Source organism: Aegilops tauschii, chromosome 5 (genome assembly GCF_002575655.3).
Source record: "Aegilops tauschii subsp. strangulata cultivar AL8/78 chromosome 5, Aet v6.0, whole genome shotgun sequence".
NCBI lineage: Eukaryota > Viridiplantae > Streptophyta > Magnoliopsida > Poales > Poaceae > Aegilops > Aegilops tauschii.
Genome location: NC_053039.3, coordinates 491,510,056 through 491,532,033, shown reverse-complemented (window position 1 = coordinate 491,532,033; position 21,978 = coordinate 491,510,056). Strand labels below are relative to the sequence as shown.

At 46.3% G+C, this 21,978-nt stretch overlaps 1 protein-coding gene across 1 annotated transcript; it reads right to left on the bottom strand.

Annotated features, from left to right (window-relative positions):
* Window positions 1-12,535: 12,535 nt before the first annotated feature.
* On the bottom strand, window positions 12,536-18,519 carry LOC109779471 (uncharacterized). Its single transcript, XM_020338096.4, has 6 exons — window positions 17,675-18,519; window positions 17,450-17,526; window positions 17,050-17,098; window positions 16,646-16,916; window positions 13,303-13,411; window positions 12,536-12,907 (listed from the first exon to the last, which is right to left on the bottom strand). The coding sequence occupies exons 1-6, from the start codon at window positions 18,075-18,077 to the stop codon at window positions 12,683-12,685; spliced, it is 1,134 nt and encodes a 377-aa protein (XP_020193685.1). The 5' UTR covers window positions 18,078-18,519; the 3' UTR covers window positions 12,536-12,682.
* Between the last annotated feature and the right edge of the window lie 3,459 nt (window positions 18,520-21,978).

Genomic DNA, 21,978 nt, shown 5'->3' with positions numbered 1-21,978 from the left:
GCACAATCTCAACTTAGACAGTTGTGATTGAGGGGGAGTGTTAAACGATGTATTCTGCGGTGTTGTTTAAACCGTATAGATAGTCGTATAGGAAGTTGTGGCGTGAATTTGTTAGGTTGTTGAGATTGTTTCCTTGGAGATCAATCCAACCCTAGTGCATGTATATCCCCTCTGTAACAAACCGGCCTTTGTACCTATATTAACACGCAATGCGTCCCTGCCCGATGCCTACACTTAACCTAGTTTTCACACTATTAGGTCAGCCCACTCCAACGAACTCTACAAGTCAGCGGTAAGCGAGACATAGGATTTGCGAGTGCACAACTCACCACTAGTAAACCATTTTCTTGTAAAAGACGGCCTTCTCTACCTCAACGGCCGAGCCAAGGAACCAGCCTGGCTGGCTGGGCTTGTTCAAATCCATACCGACTCATTTGTTTTCCCACATCATATGGATTATCATCAATAAGAGCATCTCCAGCCGCGCCCCCAACAAGGCCCCCCAGGCAATTTTTCAGCCGCCGGCGCCAAAAAATCGGCCCAGTCGCGCCCCCAAAGGCCCAATTTTCGCCGACTCAGGCCGAAATTGGCGTCGGCGGACCCAGGCCGAACCCGGCGCGCTGGGGGGTGCTTGGGGGCGTCGGCCGAATCGTTTTTGGCGCAAAAATCGGCGGGCCCTCCTTGGCAGCGACTCGGCTCTTCTCGTTGCTTCGTCGTCCTCATTGCCTCGGTTCCCGCAGCAGAATCAATGCCAAAGCTGCCGAGCGCTATCGCGCCGGTCAGCCTCCTCCATTGATGCCTCACGGGCGGCGCAGTGAAGACCGGATGACGCGCGTCCCTCGCTCGCCACGCGTACCCACGGCGGCCACACGTACACATGGCGGCTCCGCCTATATAAGCCACCCCCTCCCGCACCGGTGACGCACAGACTCTCCACCACCGACGCCCCCGTTCCTCCCTCTCTTCTTGCCGTTTCCAATTCACACAATGGCCGAGCGCTTTCCAGGCGATGGCGCGGTGGCGAACGCCTTCGGCCGCCGCCACCTTCACGAGGACGAAGCTCGGCTTCTCTATGAGGCCGAGTACAAGTCCCGCCGGACATGCGGGTGCCCCCGGCGTGGAGGATCAGCGCCGGCGGGGTCCCGGTGCCACCGCCGCCCACCGGGGCGGTGCGTCGTGCGGAGATCGCCCGTATCCGGTCCTCTCTTCCGCAGGCTGATGTCTACTACACAACCTTCTTCTTATATACGTTGTTGGGCCTCCAAGTGTAGAGGTTTGTAGGACAATAGCAAATTTCCCTCAAGTGGATGACCTAAGGTTTATCAATCCGTGGGAGGCGTAGGATGAAGATGGTCTCTCTCAAACAACCCTACAACCAAATAACAAAGAGTCTCTTGTGTCCCCAACACACCCAATACAATGGTAAATTGTATAGGTGCACTAGTTCGGCGAAGAGATGGTGATACAAGTGCAATATGGATAGTAGATATAGGTTTTTGTAATATGAAAATATAAAAACAGCAAGGTAAAAAGTAATAAAAGTTAGCGTAAACGGTATTGCAATGTGTTGAAATAAGGCCTAGGGTTCATACTTTCACTAGTGCAAGTTCTCTCAACAATAATAACATAATTGGATCATATAACTATCCCTCAACATGCAACAAAGAGTCACTCCAAAGTCACTAATAGTGGAGAACAAACGAAGAGGTTATTGTAGGGTACGAAACCACCTCAAAGTTATCCTTTATGATCGATCTATTTAAGAGTCCGTAGTAAAATAACATGAAGCTATTCTTTCTGTTCGATCTATCATAGAGTTCGTACTAGAATAACACCTTAAGACACAAATCAACCAAAACCCTAATGTCACCTAGATACTCCAATGTCACCTCAAGTATCCACGGGTATGATTAAACGATATGCATCACACAATCTCAGATTCATCTATTCAGACCAACACAAAGTACTTCAAAGAGTGCCCCAAAGTTTCTACCGAAGAGTCAAGACGAAAACGTGTGCCAACCCCTATGCATAAGTTCACGAGGTCACGGAACCCGCAAGTTGATCACCAAAACATACATCAAGTAGATCACGTGATATCCCATTGTCACCACAGATAAGCACATGCAAGACATACATTAAGTGTTCTCAACTCCTTAAAGACTCAATCCGATAAGATAACTTCAAAGGGAAAACCTCAATCCATTACAAGAGAGTAGAGGGGGAGAAACATCATAAGATCCAACTATAATAGCAAAGCTCGCGATACATCAAGATCGTGCCACCTCAAGAACACAATAGAGAGAAAGATCAAACACATAGCTACTGGTACATACCGTCAGCCCCGAGGGTGAACTACTCCCTCCTCTTCATGGGGAGCGCCGGTATGATGAAGATGGCCACCGGTGAGGGTTCCCCCCTCCAGCAGGGTGCCGGAATAGGCTCCTGATTGGTTTTTGGTGGCTACAGAGGCTTGCGGCGGCGGAACTCTCGATCTATTGTGCTCCTGGATGTTTTTAGGGTATAAGGATATATATAGGCGAAAGAAGTCAGTCAGGGGAGCCACGAGAGGCCCACGAGGGTGGGGGCGCGCCCAGGGGGTAGGGCGCGCCTCCCTGCGTCGTGGCTTACTCGAAGCTTCCCTGACGTCTACTCCAAGTCTCCTGGATTGCTTCCATTCCAAAAATAACTCTCCCGAAGGTTTCATTCTGTTTGGTCTCCATTTGATATTCCTTTTCTTCGAAACACTAAAATAGGCAAGAAAACAACATTTTGGGCCAGGCCTCCGGTTAATAGGTTAGTCCCCAAAATAATATAAAAGTGTATGAATAAGCCCATTAAACATCCAAAACAGAATATATAATAGCATGGAGCAATCAAAAATTATAGATACGTTGGAGACGTATCAGCATCCCCAAGCTTAATTCCTGCTCGTCCTCGAGTAGGTAAATGATAAAAACAGAATTTTTGATGTGGAATGCTACCTAACATAATCATCAATATAATCTTCTTTATTGTGGCAAGAATATTCAGATGCATAAGATTCAAGACAAAAGTTTAATATTGACATAAAAATAATAATACTTCAAGCATACTAACCAAGCAATTATGTCTTATCAAAATAACATAGCCAAAGAAAGCTTATCCCTACAAAATCATATAGTTTGGCCATGGTTCATTTTCGTCACACAAAATGCTCCCATCATGCACAACCCCGACGACAAGCCAAGCAATTGGTTCATACTTTTTAACGCGCTTTAGCCTTTTCAACCCTCACGCAATACATGAGCGCAAGCCATGGACATAGCACTATGGGTGGAATAGAGTATGATGATAGGGGTTATGTGAGAAGACAAAAAAGAAGAAAGTCTCACATTGACGCGGCTAATCAACGGGCTATGGAGATGCCCATCAATTGATGTCAATGCGAGGAGTAGGGATTGCCATGCAATGGATGCACTAGAGCTATAAATATATGAATGCTCATCAAAAGAAACTAAGTGGGTGTGCATCCTACTTGCTTGCTCAAGAAGACCTAGGGCATTTTGAGGAAGCCCATCATTGGAATATACAAGCCAAGTTCTATAATGAAAAATTCCCACTAGTATATGAAAGTGACAAAATAAGAGACTCTCTATCATGAAGATCATGGTGCTACTTTGAAGCACAAGTGTGGAAAAAGGATAGTAACATTGTCCCTTCTCTCTTTTTTCTCTCTTTTTTTTCTTTTTTTATATTTTTTTATTTGGGCCTTCTCTCTTTTTTTTGGCCTCTTTTTCTTTTCTTTTTTTTCTTTCGTCCAGAGTCTCATCCCGACTTGTGGGGGAATCATAGTCTCCATCATCCTTTCCTCACATGGGACAATGCTCTAATAATGATGATCATCACACTTTTATTTACTTACAACTCAAGAATTACAACTCGATACTTAGAACAAAATATGACTCTATGTGAATGCCTCCGGCGGTGTATCGGGATATGCAATGAATCAAGAGTGACATGTATGAAAAATTAGCATGGTGGCTTTGCCACAAATACGATGTCAACTACATGATCATGCAAGGCAATATGACAGTGATGATGCGTGTCATAATAAACAGAACGGTGGAAAGTTGCATGGCAATATATCTCGGAATGGCTATGGAAATGCCATAATAGGTAGGTATGGTGGCTGTTTTGAGGAAGATATAAGGAGGTTTATGTGTGATAGCGCGTATCGTATCACGTGGTTTGGATGCACCGGCGAAGTTTGCACCAACTCTCAGGTGAGAAAGGGCAATGCACGGTACCGAAGAGGCTAGCAATTATGGAAGGGTGAGAGTGCGTAATATCCATGGACTCAATTTGTCATAAAGAACTCATATACTTATTGCAAAAGTTTATTAGCCCTCGAAGCAAAGTACTACTACGCATGCCCCTAGGGGGATAGATTGGTAGGAAAAGACCATCACTCGTCCCCGACCGCCACTCATAAGGAAAGCGATCAAAGAACACTCCATGCTTCAAATTTTTCACACAACGTTTACCATACGTGCATGCTACGGGACTTGCCAACCTCAACACAAGTATTTCTCAATTTCATAATTACCCAACTAACACGACTCTAATATCACCACCTTTATATCTCAAAACAACTATCAAGTATCAAACTACTCTTAGTATTCAATGCACTTTATATGAAAGTTTTTATTATACCCATCTTGGATGCCTATCATATTAGGACTAGTTTCATAACCAAAGCAAATTACCATGCTGTTTAGGACTCTCGAAATAATATAAGTGAAGCATGAGAGTTCATCTATTTCTACAAAATAAAATCACCACCGTGCTCTAAAAAGATATAAGAGAAGCACTAGAGCAACGACAAACTACTCTGAAAGATATACGTGAAGATCAATGAGTAGTTGAATAATTATGTAACTATGTGAAGACTCTCTAACATTTAAGAATTTCAGATCTTGGTATTTTATTCAAACAGCAAGCAAAACAAAAGAAAATAAAATGACGCTCCAAGCAAAACACATATCATGTGGTGAATAAAAATATAGCTCCAAGTAAAGTTACCGATGAACGAAGACGAAAGAGGGGATGCCTTCCAACAAGCACTAACGTTTAACGCCCCTAGCTAGGCATGATGATTTCAATGATGCTCACATAAAAGATAAGAATTGAAACATAAAGAAAGCATCATGAAGAATATGACTAGCACATTTAAGTCTAACCCACTTCCTATGCATAGGGATTTTGTGAGCAAACAACTTATGGGAACAATAATCAACTAGCCTAGGAAGGCAAAACAAGCATAACTTCAAAACTTTAAGCACATAGAGAGGAAACTTGATACTATTGCAATTCCTACAAGCATATATTCCTCCCTCATAATAATTTTCAGTAGCATCATGAATGAATTCAACAATATAACTATCACATAAAGCATTCTTTTCATGATCTACAAGCATAGAAATTTTATTACTCTCCACATAAGCAAATTTCTCCTCATGAATAATAGTGGGAGCAAACTCAACAAAATAACTATCATGTGAGGCATAATCCAATTGAAAACTAAAATCATGATAACAAGTTTCATGGTTATCATTATTATTAATAGCATACAAGTCACAACAATAATCATCATAGATAGCAACTTTGTTCTCATAATCAATTGGAACCTCTTCCGAAATAGTGGATTCATCACTAAATAAAGTCGTGACCTCTCCAAATCCACTTTCATAATTATCACAATAAGATACAACATCCTCCAAAATAGTGGGATCATTACTTCCTAAAGTTGACACTCTTCCAAACCCACTTTCATCAATATAATCATCATAAATAGGAGGCATGCTATCATCATAATAAATTTGCATATCAAAACTTGGGAGACTAAAAATATCATCTTCATCAAACATAGCATCCCCAAGCTTGTGGCTTTGCATATCATTAGCATCATGGATATTCAAAGAATTCATACTAACAACATTGCAATCATGCTCATCATTCAAATATTTAGTGCCAAACATTCTAATGCATTCTTCTTCTAGTACTTGAGCACAATTTTCCTTCCCATCGTTTTCACGAAAGACATTAAAAAGATGAAGCATATGAGGCAACCTTAATTCCATTTTTTGTAGTTTTCTTTTATAGACTAAACTAGTGATAAAACAAGAAACAAAAAGATTCGATTGCAAGATCTAAAGATATAACTTCAAGCACTAACCTCCCCGGCAATGGCGCCAGAAAAAATCTTGATGTCTACTACACAACCTTCTTCTTGTAGACGTTGTTGGGCCTCCAAGTGCAAAGGTTTGTAGGACAGTAGAAAATTTCCCTCAAGTGGATGACCTAAGGTTTATCAATCCATGGGAGGCGTAGGATGAAGATGGTCTCTCTCAAACAACCTTGCAACCAAATAACAAAGTGTCTCTTGTGTCCCCAACACACCCAATACAATGGTAAATTGTATAGGTGCACTAGTTCGGCGAAGAGATGGTGATACAAGTGCAATATGGATAGTAGATATAGGTTTTTGTAATATGAAAATATAAAAACAGCAAGGTAAAAAGTAATAAAAGTGAGCGTAAACAGTATTGCAATGTGTTGAAACAAGGCCTAGGGTTCATACTTTCACTAGTGCAAATTCTCTCAACAATAATAACATAATTGGATCATATAACTATCCCTCAACATGCAATAAAGAGTCACTCCAAAGTCACTAATAGTGGAGAACAAACGAAGAGATTATTGTAGGGTACGAAACCACCTCAAAGTTATCCTTTCTGGTCGATCTATTCAAGAGTCCGTAGTAAAATAACACGAAGCTATTCTTTCCGTTCGATCTATCATAGAGTTCGTACTAGAATAACACCTTAAGACACAAATCAACCAAAACCCTAATGTCACCTAGATACTCCAATGTCACCTCAAGTATCCACGGGTATGATTATACGATATGCATCACACAATCTCAGATTCGTCTATTCAAACCAACACAAAGTACTTCAAAGAGTGCCCCAAAGTTTCTACCGGAGAGTCAAGACGAAAACGTGTGCCAACCCCTATGCATAAGTTCACGAGGTCACGGAACCCGCAAGTTGATCACCAAAACATACATCAAGTAGATCACGTGATATCTGATACGTCTCCAACGTATCTATAATTTTTTATTGTTCCATGCTATCATATTATCCATCTTGGATGTTTTATGGGCTTTACTATGCACTTTTATATTACTTTTGGGACTAACCTATTGACCCAGAGCCCAGTGCCAGTTTCTGTTTTTTCCCTTGTTTCAGTGTTTCGCAAAAAAGGAATATCAAACGGAGTCCAAACGGAATGAAACCTTCGGAAAAGTTATTTTTGAAAATAAAGCAATACGGGAGACTTGGAGTGCACGTCAGGGAATCAACGAGGAAGGCACGAGGCAGGGGGCGCGCCCACCCCCCTGGGCGCGCCCTCCACCCTCGTGGGCCCCTCGTGGCTCCCCTGACGTATTTCTTCCGCCTATATATATCCATATACCCTAAAATGATCGGAGAACAGAATCGATCGGGAGTTCCACCGCCGCAAGCCTCTGTAGCCACCAAAAACCAATCGGGACCTTGTTCCGGCACCCTGCCGGAGGGGGAACCCTCACCGGTGGCCATCTTCATCATCCCGGTGCTCTCCATGACGAGGAGGGAGTAGTTCACCCTCGGGGCTGAGGGTATGTACTAGTAGCTATGTGTTTGATCTCTCTCTCTCTCTCTCGTGTTCTTGATTTGGCACGATCTTGATGTATCGCAAGCTTTGCTATTATAGTTGGATCTTATGATGTTTCTCCCCCTCTACTCTCTTGTAATGGATTGAGTTTTCCCTTTGAAGTTATCTTATTGGATTGAGTCTTTAATGATTTGAGAATACTTGATGTATGTCTTGCGTGGGATAACCGTGGTGACAATGGGTTATTCTATTGATTCACTTGATGTATGTTTTGGTGATCAACTTGCGGGTTCCGCCCATGAACCTATGCATAGGGGTTGGCACACGTTTACGTCTTGAATCTCCGGTAGAAACTTTGGGGCACTCTTTGAAGTTCTTTGTGTTGGTTTGAATAGATGAATCTGAGATTGTGTGATGCTTATCGTGTAATCATACCCACGGATACTTGAGGTGACATTGGAGTATCTAGGTGACATTAGGGTTTTGGTTGATGTGTGTCTTAAGGTGTTATTTTACTACGAACTCTAGGGCTGTTTGTGACACTTATAGGAATAGCCCAATGGATTGATCTGAAAGAATAACCTTGAGGTGTTTCGTACCCTACAATAATCTCTTCGTTCGTTCTCCTCTATTAGTGACTTTGGAGTGACTCTTTGTTGCATGTTGAGGGATAGTTATATGATCCAATTATGTTATTATTGTTGAGAGAACTTGCACTAGTGAAAGTATGAACCCTAGGCCTTGTTTCCTAGCATTGCAATACCGTTTACGCTCACTTTTATCATTAGTTATCTTTCTGTTTTTATATTTTCAGATTACAAAAACCTATATCTACCATCCATATTGCACTTGTATCACCATCTCTTCGCCGAACTAGTGCACCTATACAATTTACCATTGTATTGGGTGTGTTGGGGACACAAGAGACTCTTTGTTATTTGGTTGCAGGGTTGTTTGAGAGAGACCATCTTCATCCTACGCCTCCCACGGATTGATAAACCTTAGGTCATCCACTTGACGGAAATTTGCTACTGTCCTACAAACCTCTGCACTTGGAGGCCCAACAACGTCTACAAGAAGAAGGTTGCGTAGTAGACATCAATATCCCATTGTCACCACAGATAAGCACATGCAAGACATACATCAAGTGTTCTCAAATCCTTAAAGACTCAATCCAATAAGATAACTTCAAAGGGAAAACTCAATCCATTACAAGAGAGTAGAGGGGAGAAACATCATAAGATCCAACTATAATAGCAAAGCTCGCGATACATCAAGATCGTGCCACCTCAAGAACACGAGAGAGAGAGATCAAACACATAGCTACTGGTACATACCGTCAGCCCCGAGGGTGAACTACTCCCTCCTCGTCATGGAGAGCGTCGGGATGATGAAGATGGCCACCGGTGAGGGTTCCCCCCTCCAGCAGGGTGCCGGAACAAGGTCCCGATTGGTTTTTGGTGGCTACAGAGGCTTGCGGTGGCGGAACTCCCGGTCTATTCTTCTCCTGGATGTTTTTAGGGTATATGGATATATATAGGCGAAAGAAGTCGGTCAGGGGAGCCACGAGGCGCCCACGAGGGCGGGGGCGCGCCCAGGGGGTAGGGCGCGCCTCCCTGCCTCGTGGCTTCCTCGAAGGTTCCCTGACGTCTACTCCAAGTCTCCTGGATTGCTTCCGTTCTTAAAATAACTCTCCCGAAGGTTTCATTCCGTTTGGACTCCATTTGATATTCCTTTTCTACGAAACACTAAAATAGGCAAGAAAACAGCATTTTGGGCTGGGCCTCCAGTTAATAGGTTAGTCCCAAAAATAATATAAAAGTGTATAAATAAGCCCATTAAACATCCAAAACAGAATATATAATAGCATGGAGCAATCAAAAATTATAGATATGTTGGAGACGTATCACAGGCGGCGAGGGAAGGGCCGAGGTACATCCCCGACAGCCCGCTGTGGGAGCAGTACTTCGGTCACCGCCACGCCGAGCAGCTTGAGGCCACCAACGGCGTCGTGCCCTCCAGAAGGCTCAACTCCAACGGCCGCCGCCGATGGTGGGGCGTGCGCGGCCGCACGCTGGAGGCCGTCCTCGAGTACATCGAGGGCGGTAACACGCCCAGGCTGGAGTACCCCGCTCCCCCCTCCTTCTCCCGCCGGCGGGGGAGCTCGTGGACGCCGAGACGCATGGACCCGGCGTCCTCCTCCTCGTCCGGCCGCTCGTCCGGCTCTCCCTCCCTCCTCCCCATCAAGCCGGAGCCCCAGGACACGCCGATCAGCCAGCGCACCCGCAGCTCCGGCGTCCGCATCGCCGAGTCCTCCCCCACCTCTGCCCGGCTCGTCAGGACGAAGGTGGAGCCCGGCCTCCCCGCGGAGTACGAGGCCATAGTCCGGCGTGGCTTCTCCGACGAGGCCGCCCTAAAGTGGGTGCGGGACGACTACCTCCGCGAAGAGATGGTCCGGCAGCGCCGAGCCCTGCAGGAGATAGCCGCCCGCCAGCGTGGGCGCGAGGACGACAACGGCGTGGTGATCCTCGACAGCGACGAGGACGAGGATGCCCCCGGACCGTCCAACCCGCCGCGCGTCCCTGGGGAGGGGAGCAGCAGGGACGGCGGCCGCGAAGGAGGCGACGACGACGGCGGCGGCGGCGGCGGCGACTACACGCAGTTCTACAGGCTCCTCGGCATGTAGAGCTTCAAGGGCGGCGGGCGGCGAGGAACGGCGAGGGCGACGGCTGGTCTAGTAGTGTTTTTTTTCTTCTTTTGTAAAATATTTTTATATATGTATGAACTCGCCGAAGTTTGGTTGAATTTGCGCCTTGTTTGTGCCGGATTTTGTTTTTCAAAAAAAACATGGGCACGGCGACTGGGGAGCATCACGCCCCCAGCTCGCGGTTAGTGCCGGTACGCCCCCGGGCGGCGATTTTTAGCGCCTCCTGGGGGCCAACGGCTAGAAATGCTCTAAAGCTTAGCTTATCCCTCAAAAAATGCAATTTGAAAAAATAATTTTGGTTCAAAAACATAGTATAAAAGTATCACGGTGAAACGCGAAAGAAAACAAAAGGCCTTGTGAACAATTTCTCACGGACAGTCGTCACATCTAAGCTAACAATACAAAGCGAACACAACATAGCATAGTATAAATTATATGGGATGTGCCTAGGTCTCAGTCAACAAGTCCCAGTCAAGTGATATAGTTAATAAAAAGAAAAAAAAACTGATAAGAAATTTTTTGTACGAATCTTCATGCAAGACCAAAAAAATATAGCATCGACTGAGGCATAACAAAGTCTCACTCGACTGAGACATAGCAATCCCGAATTACATGTGTGGAATGCAGCACCCGAACATCAAACTCCACGCAAGTAAGTTTCTTGGTCATCCCAAAAATAATTTTCATCAGCATTTTTCTAAGCATCAGTTTTTGTCCTAGCTATTTCATCATTTGTGCCGTCCTCTTCATTTTCTCGAGCCCTACCGGCCTCGAATCGAGTATGTCCCTTCCCTTTCCACACCCATCTCCGTGAGCAGCCAAATCCACCCTTGTTCTAGCGCCATTCGTTCATCTTCAGATTGCAGACATGTCTATTGCGCAACTTTCAAACAACCCAGCAAATTGCAGCTAGCCCAAAGAAAATCACCAAAGCAGACACGATTCACGATGTCATTCGCCAAAGACCCCCGCGTCAATTTGATTGAACCGAGGCTCCGCGACTTTCGTGAAGCCTACCATGGAGATCACATATCGGCTGTGTCCCGCGCTCGAACGATCATTTTAAAGCATCTCCAACAGAAACCCTATACGGTCTAACCGTTTTTAGAGCTTTTGGACCCAAAAAATAGCATCCAACAGGTGCCCTAATTGCAAAAGTTTGAAAAAAAAATGGAACCCTGATCAGCCCAAAAAAAATGGCACGGTTCCGCCGACCACAACCAATATCTCTTGCGTCGTCGTCGCCCCCACTGAATCCGACCAAATCTCAGCCGCACCACCCCACCACCCGGATCCGCCACCCACAACCGATATCTCTCCCGCGTCGTCGTCGCCCCACTGAATCCGACCGAATCTCAGCCGCACCACCCCACCACCCGAATCTGCCGCCCCTCCTCCGATTGGCCGCACAACCATCGCCACTGTCGCCGCTTCCGCTGTCGCGCCGCACCACCGATATCTATCTGCCATCGCGTCGCACCACCGATATCTATCTGCCATCGCGTCGCACCATTGGATGGAGGCTAAACATGTGAAGAGCCATGCTTGCTACTGCGGCGTTAGGCCACGGCCATTCGGTCGCTTTGGCGTTGAATTTCAGTGCGACGGTTGGCCTTGCTGTCTGGGCGCCTTCAAGATGGCAGTCATAGTGACGCGCACCTACGACGTCGCCATTTGAAGGCTCGGCCCGCCGCGACACGAGGTGAACTTCCCAAAGTAGTTTGCATATCCATTTTAGAAAAAGGAGTTTCAATGTTTTTGGTGCCCTATTTTAGGGTAGCTATTGGAGACACTCATTTTGGCGTGCCCTATAAAGCACCTTTTTGTGCCCAAGATGTACTCCAAGCGCTTTTTTCTGCCCAAAAATAGGGCTACTGTTGGATATGCTCTTAGGCCACGCCTCCGCCACCATCCTTTGAGTGTATACGGCTTCTCCATGGCGGACCCGTCCTGGGAGTGACCTCTCGATCCCCTATTCAGTCCGTCAGGTTTCTCAAAACTTCCCCCTCTTTTTTCTCGATCATGTTTCACAGATGCACCACAAGCCCACACCCACGTATGCAGCCAGAAGACGAAACCACGTACTAGTACGAACCCACAAACAAGCCGGCCAACCCACTAGACTACAGGTTTTCACCGTCTCAAGCCAAACATCAAGCTCACTCTCTCGCTGAACATACTGAAATCCAGTCGTCACAGCCATTAATTGATCAATGGTTAGCAGAGTGAAATTAACCCAAAAGGAAAGAAAGAAAGAAAGAAGAAGAAGATCTTTTTTCACAGGTATTTCAGGCTGAGTTCTTCGGGGTGCTCCATGCCCCAGTCGTGCCTCCCAAGCGATATCTCCAGGTTGGGCGCGAAGGTGTCGTCCGCCAGCAGCTCGAAGCTTGCAAGAGATGGAGACGAGCTCGCAGGGCTTGAACAGTAGTTCCCAGAGATCGCCCCCTCCACGCTCCCATGTACCCCCATCGGCAGGTGACCGGCCGCCTCCTCTTTAGCTTCCTATTCACCATGAAACAATGCAAATGTCATCAAATATACTTACATGCATGAAGCAATCTGATTTACTGATATACTACTATAAGCCAAGAAGACTTGGCATTCTTGAAAACATAAAGTGTTGGACACCATGAACGATAATTTTCCCCTCAAGAAAAGAAGAAGATGGATGGTAATTTCCGTAGAGGAACAGTGGATCACAGTACATTTGCACATCAGTGTTATGGCCCACGTAAATAGTTAGTGCTCAGAAGTCCAAAAGAGGTTCAACAGAAGCGATCGATGTCACACATATTTGTGGCCTGGTGGAATCAATAGGGGTTACGTACGTACGCCGTACTGCGCCCTTTTCATTTATGCCTGTGATCTCACACATAGATGCTTGCGTGCGTACGTACCTGAGGAGTATCTTGGAACGCTGCTGAGTAATCAAGCTTCTGACACCGGTGCAATGGATCAACAATGGCGACGCCTTTCTCGAGCGCCACTGCTGCGAGGTCAGCTCTCCTGTAGTCAAGAAATTAAGGGCGCCCTTGTCATTGAATGCAGGACGTATGTACGAGTAAATGGAATCAGAAATGCAGGAGATACCAGTACTGCAGGAGCCGCGGGTACAGCCCGCATAAATAACAGGGAACAGAAGGTTAATTAGTTGGCATCTATGTGGACCTACTTACGTGATGGTTTTCCCTTTCAGTTTCAGAAATATTTCAGCAACAACAAAAATCATTAAAATTCATTGTATTTAGTGGTGATTTTGGTTTGTATTTCGGCCAAAGGGCCAAAACATTCACTTAAATTTAACCAAAAAATCGATTTAAAAAATACACTACTTTTTAAATTCATGTGTACTAGTGAAATTACCGATATATTTTGACCGAAAGGTAAATATTTCAGCGTCCACTGAATTATCGAAATTCAGTGCATCTTATCAACAGCTCACTGGAAGTGAAAACCACCGATATGTCTGAAGCGGTGAAGCCGTAAATTTTTACTTACTTCTATTTGGAGCAGTAGGGCGTAGGTTCGGGGTAGTGAGTTCCTAACCCATGCCTGTAATATATGCAAGTCTAAATCATTGCAGACACACACGAACACCCGCCCATGTCTCGTTTGTAGCTTTGCCCGACGACTGTTCAATCTGTGATCAACGCACAGTGATGGCGTTGGGGCGTTGCCCGTACACGGGAACACATCCTTGTCCCTACGCCACGTACATACCAAGCTAACAAGACACGGACAAGCTGGAAACCGCGAGCTGACTTCAACCGATCCACGACCATATGCATGCATGCACCAGCAAACCGTCCAAAAACACAGGAGCCCCAGCGCCCTTGTTCGCGAGCGGCACCACCTCCCGTTCCATATCTACGCATGCATGCATGCACCGATCGAGACACACACAGGCGCAGATCGGTTAATCATGATGGCGTCGAAGACCAGAGAAGCTGTCGATCGATGGAGGAGAGGGGTGAGAGATTTGAGGGGTGGATCATCGTCAGGGCCGGCACCCGGCAGAGCATTATTATTAGGATTACTACGAGTGGAGTGGGCGAGGACAAGGGGAAGCGTGCTCCGTGCATGGGCTGCATGAGAGGACAACGGGAAGGGGCCGATCGGCAGGGGACACGGCGGCTACAGCGAGAACGCTGGTTGTCGCCGCTTCACAACAAACAAAGGAAAAGGAAAGAGTCACTGTTGTCGCCGCTCACGCTCAGTTCATCGCGCGCTCGCCACTGCTGCTCTGGATTTTATCAGGAAGCTAGGGGACCGAGAGTGGAAAGATCTGGGGTTGTACAGGACGGAGGTAGCGGGGGAGTTCAACATGGGCGGCTATTTTCTTCAAAGAATCATCATTATTGGTTTACTGCAGACATTAGGTAAGTGCTTCTGGTCTGTGAGTGTGTTGTCTGTGGCAATTAGCTATAGGAAATTGCTGAATTAGGTTGCAATCAGTTTCAAGATTGGTCTAAGGTTGGCATAATACAGTACCAAGTTTTAATGATATATATAGCAGACGGCAAACCAGAGACCAACCCTGATTAATGATGTGTTTCAGTCTATAGCTGGCCCATCAGCTAAATAGTACTTCTCCATTTCATAATGTAGTGCATATAGTTTTTTTCTTTAGTCAAACTTAGCAAAATTTGACCAAGTTTACAGAGAAAAATATGTCCTTTTCTCTTTCAGAAAAAATGGATAATACTCCTTCAGTTCAGAAAATCATGACGCTTAATACATACTCCCCCTGTCCCCAAATATATGGCGCATAAATCTAGTCAAAAAATCAATCCTTTCTGAGTATGACCAAATATCTAGAAGAAAATATCAACACCTGCAATATTGAATAGATTATGAAAATATATCTAATGGTGGATAGATTGATATTATTTATCTTAATATTTTCGCATATGTACTTGGTCAAACTTAGAAAGCATTAACTTCTTGACTGAATTTATATGCCATCTATTTGGGGATGGAGGTAGTAGTTAGTATAAAAAAATATAAAGTTTCTTTATCAATATTTTCCAAAAAATAATTTAATCATGACATTTGTGCATAAGTTGGGTATTCAAGAAAAAACTTTGAACAACCATGTTTTCCAAACTGATTAGATTTGATCGATGGAAATTATATGTATATTTTAATCTTCAAAATTAATTTTATAATAAATTTATTGTTGGAATTTAATATTATACTGCAGTAGAGATTCATTGTCAAATTTACACTTCGGAGACTTTACATACCAAATTCAAAAATGCCGGCCTTTTTAAGACCGGAGGGAGTAGCAATTTGTCTTAATATAAGAAAAGTGTAACCACCATATCCTTCTTGTGTCTTAGGTTCACCCAAAACAATATTCTAAGTAGATTCATGCATGATAGCCCATACTAATTAAATATTGCATAGCACACGCCGTTATCCTTATGTCATAGCCATACTATAATTTTAAATTTCTTGCAAAAAATAATAATAAAATTTTAAATAATAGGTAGTACAAGATATGCATGTTATAAATTGACAGCAGGATATGCCTGTTATCTGAACTCAAACTTTTTTGAACTGAACTCAATACATTTTGTTGTGATGTTAAAGATGCATCCAGACGCCAGCAAGCTTACACTACTCCAACTGGCTAACATGTCGTACGGAAATAAGGTCATTAGTTCTACTCATATTTTATCAGGTCTATTGCTAATACACTTGGTGAACTCTTCAGTCGTTTCTACAAATAATTAACAGATAAAATTAGTGTTTTTATGGCTGCCATAATTTGTGCAGAAAATACTCAGACATGTAAGCAGATTTCATGCGCATGTTGTCCTTTTCCCATTGTAAGTACATAGGTCAGTCATCCAAAAAAAAAAACTAGCCCGCCGATCTGAGAGTAGATAAATTGTGATGCACCGCTGAAATGGCATAACCATTAATTCAGTGAATGGAAAACAAACGAACAAATGGCCAATTTTATAAAATGAGTGTATTCAACATTTTCTGAAAATGCAAAAGAAAAAGGAAGGCAAACGCATGGATCAATGTTAATTTGGAATCATTAAGCTTAATCATTTACTTGCAAAGAAACAGGTTCTAAGAAACGCCCAGAGGTACATAAATTTGCATTGGAAACGAACTTTAGAAGAAGGAGGAGAAAATTAGCATTTAGAAACGGAGTGTAAAGCCCACGGATTAAAAGCAGACGGAACAGATTAATAAGTGATGTTTGTGGACATCCAGACATACCTCGGGGGGATGGGTGGAGGAGGAGGCGACGGTACCAGTGCCACCAGTGAAGCCGCTGCAGCTGCTGCCGCTCCTGTTGCTGACGCACAGAGGAAATGCGCAGCGGAACTAGTCGTCGCGGCAGGCGGCGCAGATGCCGCGGCTGCCGCAGGCGCGCCGCAGAAGCCAGCCATGTCGACATCACAAGCAGGCAGCATCGCCACCACTCCACCACCGCCACCGCCACCGCATCCTCTTCCTCCTGCGTCCACCACCACCATCTGCTGCTCGCCTGCGATCACCGGTCATTCATTCCACGGCATGGAATTAACAGGGCAGCCGCGTCGGCCGTGTCTCTATCTGCCTTGTACTTGGCAATGGCGAGGACGAATGCGGGGGAAGATTACAGCTGCATGTGTGTGTACCTGTGGCGACGTGCGACGATCTGTCTGTGCCCTTCACCGTCCTATACATCTGCAGATTGATTTAACCAATCAGGTGCTATTTTGTGTTTAATTACATATGCAAAATGAAGATGGTGAAATTAATTAAGCAGTGGATATGTAGAGCTAGCTGGCTAGCTAGATGCTGCTTGTTTGTCACGTAGTACTCGACCGGGGACAAAGTACATTTGTAGTTTACCAATAGTAAGAACACCCACACATGTACAAGTGGTGAAAGGAAAAACAAAAGGAGGCCATCATGCACACAAGATTCGCCGTGTTTTCTTGCCCTGTTGCATGCATGGATTGGCGCGGTAGCTTCTCTCCTATTCCCCATCTTTTTTTAACATTTTTTCTCTCTTGCGCGCACGCACGTACGTACCTGCAGGTGGCTCTTGACGTGCGCCAGCGTCAGATCCTTGACGTTCATCAGCTCCAGCACCGACTTCGGCGTCGCTCCTGCCGGGGACAAGACAGAGCGCTGGGGTCAACGGCGAGCTCGCCGGAATTGAGCGGACATGGCTTAACGCCTTGGTCAACTTAGGCAAAAGGAATGGATATAGTCTAGCTATATCTATGCGCACGTGAGTGAGGGGGCTGAGCTTACTCTCGTGGCCGCCGAGGAGCTGGACGGCGTGCATGAACCGCGCGTGTAGCGCGGTGGTCCACCGCATCCGCGGCGCCCGGACGCTCCTCTTCGAGCCGCCGGGCTGCGAAGCCCTGCCGGCGGCCGCGCGCTTGAACGCGCATCCCTGCGGCGCCTGCGAGCGGCCTGCGTCGGCGCGCATCGTCGGCGCCCCGAGCCCCAGGCTCAGGCCCGGGGGATCGGCGCCGGGGCTAGGGTTTGCAAAGAACCCTACCTCGCCGCTTCCCTCCGCGTCAGTCCCCGCGGCTGGTTCCGTCGACCGCAGTGGCTTCCCCACCGCTGCGGGCGGGCCTGAGGATGCCGTCGACGAGCCGGCCGGCGGGCTTATCCGGAGGGAGAGACTCGGCAGGTTCCTTTGCAACATTGCAATGTCGAACCAGACTACAGCTCAATGATCAAACGGGATGCCGCAGGGCCAGGCACGCCACTACTTCCTACTCCTAGATCCCAAGTGATCGTGTGACAGCTTCTTGGACTATAAGAGGGCCACGGCCATGGATCGAGGAGGAGTTAATTTCCAGCAGAGGCGATCGAGGAAGAAGAAGAGGAAAGAAGAGGGAAAAGGAGGCGAGGGGAGAGAGAGATGGCAAAAGGCGGGACAGTGGAACAGTCACTGAGAAAGAGAGGGCCTGGGTCGAGAGGAGAGGTGGGGGTGGTGGATTTGAGCAAAAATGGCAGCGGTGAAAAGGAGTGCGGATGAGTGACAAGGGAGGGGAAAAGGAGGGGCTTGGAGCCTGGGGCGGGCTAGGCTGGGGAGCAGTGATGAGGGGAGGGAAAAGATGTGGTGATTAGGTCATGAGTGGTTTATGATTTGGTCGCCCTTGGGAATGCCGCTTAAAGAGAGAGAGGAGTGTGGTGTGGTGTGTAGGCGTACGTGAACTTTTTAGAGGGCAGGGTGTATAGGCCGAAGGTACTGGTACTTTGAAGGCCATTATGGAGGTACAGTTGCTGTTCCTGGTCGTCATGTGCAAGCTGACAAGTAAACGTATATACTACTATACACCATGGTATTTCGAATGCGGTCAAGATCTACACGGTTCAAATCCTACCTTATTCATATGTACAGTGGTACACTTTCATGGCCTTACACTTTTATGCAGATAAATGTCGCCAGTTATTTATTTATTTTTGGCAGAACCTTTTTTTGACAAACTACTACTCCTTTATTCACTTAGCAAAAAAGTGGCATCGTTTACAAGTAATGGGAGCACCTCAGCCGGTGCCGAATCCATCCAGAGAGAAGGAGGAGAAATTTTAACTATCCTAGCAAGTTCATGAGCTGCTTTATTACTCTCTATTACAGTGATCATAAATTACATGACTAAATCCTAACGAGATGAAATAGCAATCATCAATAATAACACTTGCCACCAAAGAAGAATTGCCTTCTACCAATGCTTCCACGACCTCCACGCTATCCGAGTTGATCACGTTCTTACTACAACCGACGATTCTGGCAAGATTCAAGCCAAATCTGATAGCCAATGCCTCTACAGTGAAGGAATCATAGCATATGTCAGAGGGTGGGGAGGAATTGCACCAAGAAAAACATAGTTGGTCTCTGGCTTATAAGGGAAACCAGGCCCAAAAAAAACAGAGCACCGTTAATTGAGGAAAACCGGCAAAAACTACACACTCAACTTTCTATCAAGGCCCGTCATCCGAGCCTCAGTTATTATTCTATACCGACCCTCCTGGTGACTTTGTCTATGGGAGAATCCAGAAAGTTTCCATGCTACAATACTATTGCCGATGCAAAATTTTACCGACAATAGGAAAGGGTGACAAGGAGCCGATACGTTCTCCGGTCCAAAATAAAGGTCTTTTTGGGAAATCGGCATCATTTTCAAGATGGTATTTTCACCATAGATTTCTTTGCAAACATGTTACTTCACCCAAAAATGATTATACATTATAAAGTATATTTAACAAAAAAATTGTGCTGAAGTATATTTCACAATTAATATAACAATGTGCAGCAAATCACTAAAAACTACCACATTTGGGGCAAAATTCTAGGAAAACCATCGCTTTTGGGATGAGTTGTTTCAAAACATCACCGATTGTCGATTATTGAGGTTTAACATGAAAACCGACGGCTCGGTAACACGTTCGATGCTAACTAGGTGCCATGCACGTCAACCCATTAGGTACAAGTACGCTAGCTAGCTCCCCCCCCCCCCCCCCCCCCCCCCCCACCCTCTTCCTTCCGCCGTCATTCCAAGAGTATTAGACCACGACACATGGCCAACTCCTTCCTCGGTCTCGACACAAACCTCCCATGGATTTACCCCCGCTTGTTTCACAACTAACTTGCGCTATCGCCATCTTGGAAATAACAACCTAGAGCAAATTACTCAAAACTAACACTTTTGGGGGGCAAACATAGAATAAAACCACAACTTTCAAAAATATAATACAAACCCACCACTCTTGGGACGAGTTGTTTCAAGATATCACCAATTTGTTGGCTGATTGAGTTTTAACATGAAAAATGAATGCTCAGTCCCATAGTCCATACTGACTAGCTGCCACCCAAGGCATGCACATATGACGAGGCAACCATTTCGGTACGACAATGCGGGCTAGCTTTCCAAGCTCTCTTCTTTCCGCTTCAAGACCATTGGGTCAGGGCACGGCACTGCTTCCAAATGGTCGTTGACCTTCCTCAGACTTCCCGCAACTTGTTGCACGGCTGGCTTGCACTGTCTCCATTTGGCAGTATCCTACCATCTTTGCCTCCTTCACCTGGTCGTCTGATGGGGATCGTAGCAGAATTTTAAAATTTTCTACGCATCACCAAGATTCATCTATGGAGTTTACCAGCAACGAGAAGGAAGGAGTGCATCTACATACCCTTGTAGATCGCGAGCGGAAGCGCTCAAGTGAACGGGGTTGATGGAGTCGTACTTGTCGTGATCCAAATCACCGATGACCGAGCGCCGAACGGATGGCACCTCCGCGTTCAACACACGTACGGAGCAGCGACGTCTCCTCCTTCTTGATCCAGCAAAGGGGAAGGAGAGGTTGATGGAGATCCAGCAGCACGACGGCGTGGTGGTGGAAGTAGCGGGGATCCCGGCAGGGCTTCGCCAAGCGCAAACGGGAGGGAGAGCTGTCACGGGAGGGAGAGGGAGGCGCCAGGGGCTAGGGTACTGCTGCCCTCCCTCCCCCCCCCCCCCCCCCCCCCCACTATATATAGGGGTCCTGGGGGGCGGCCCCCTGGAGATCCCATCTGAGGGGGGCGGCGGCGGCCAAGGGGGTGGCTTGCCCCCCAAGCCAAGTGGGGCCCCCCACCCCCAGGGTTTCCAACCCTAGGCGCAGGGGAGGCCCAAGGGGGGCGCACCAGCCCACCAGTGGCTGGTTCCCCTCCCCACTTCAGCCCATGGGGCCCTCTGGGACAGGTGGCCCCACCCGGTGGACCCCCGGGACCCTTCCGGTGGTCCCGGTACAATACCGATAACCCCCGAAACTTTTCCGGTGGCCGAAACTGGACTTCCTATATATAATTCTTCACCTCCGGACCATTTCGGAACTCCTCGTGACGTCCGGGATCTCATCCGGGACTCCGAACAACTTTCGGGTTTCCGCATACTAATATCTCTACAACCCTAGCGTCACCGAACCTTAAGTGTGTAGACCCTACGGGTTCGGGAGACATGCTGACATGACCGAGACGACTCTCCGGTCAATAACCAACAACGGGATCTGGATACCCATGTTGGCTCCCACATGTTCCACGATGATCTCATCGGATGAACCACGATGTCGAGGATTCAATCAATCCCATATACAATTCCCTTTGTCAATCGGTATGTTACTTGCCCGAGATTCGATCGTCGGTATCCCAATACCTCGTTCAATCTCATTACCGGCAAGTCACTTTACTCGTACTGTAATGCATGATCCCGTGACCAACTACTTGGTCACTTTGAGCTCATTATGATGATGCATTACCGAGTGGGCCCAGAGATACCTCTCCGTCATACGGAGTGACAAATCCCAGTCTCGATCCGTGTCAACCCAACAGACACTTTCGGAGATACCCGTAGTGCACCTTTATAGCCACCCAGTTACGTTGTGACGTTTGGTACACCCAAAGCACTCCTACGGCATCCGGGAGTTACACGATCTCATGGTCTAAGGAAATGATACTTGACATTGGAAAAGCTCTAGCAAACGAACTACACGATCTTTGTGCTATGCTTAGGATTGGGTCTTGTCCATCACATCATTCTCCTAATGATGTGATCCCGTTATCAATG

Coding starts and splice junctions, on each gene's coding strand:
- LOC109779471 (XM_020338096.4), bottom strand. CDS start 18,077: ATGTTGCAAAGGAACCTGCCGAGTCTCTCCCTCCGGATAAGCCCGCCG. Junction 17,099..17,449: donor ACGTCAAGAGCCACCTGCAG/GTACGTACGTGC, acceptor ATCAATCTGCAG/ATGTATAGGACGGTGAAGGG. Junction 13,412..16,645: donor CCTCCACCCATCCCCCCGAG/GTATGTCTGGAT, acceptor TCTTGACTACAG/GAGAGCTGACCTCGCAGCAG.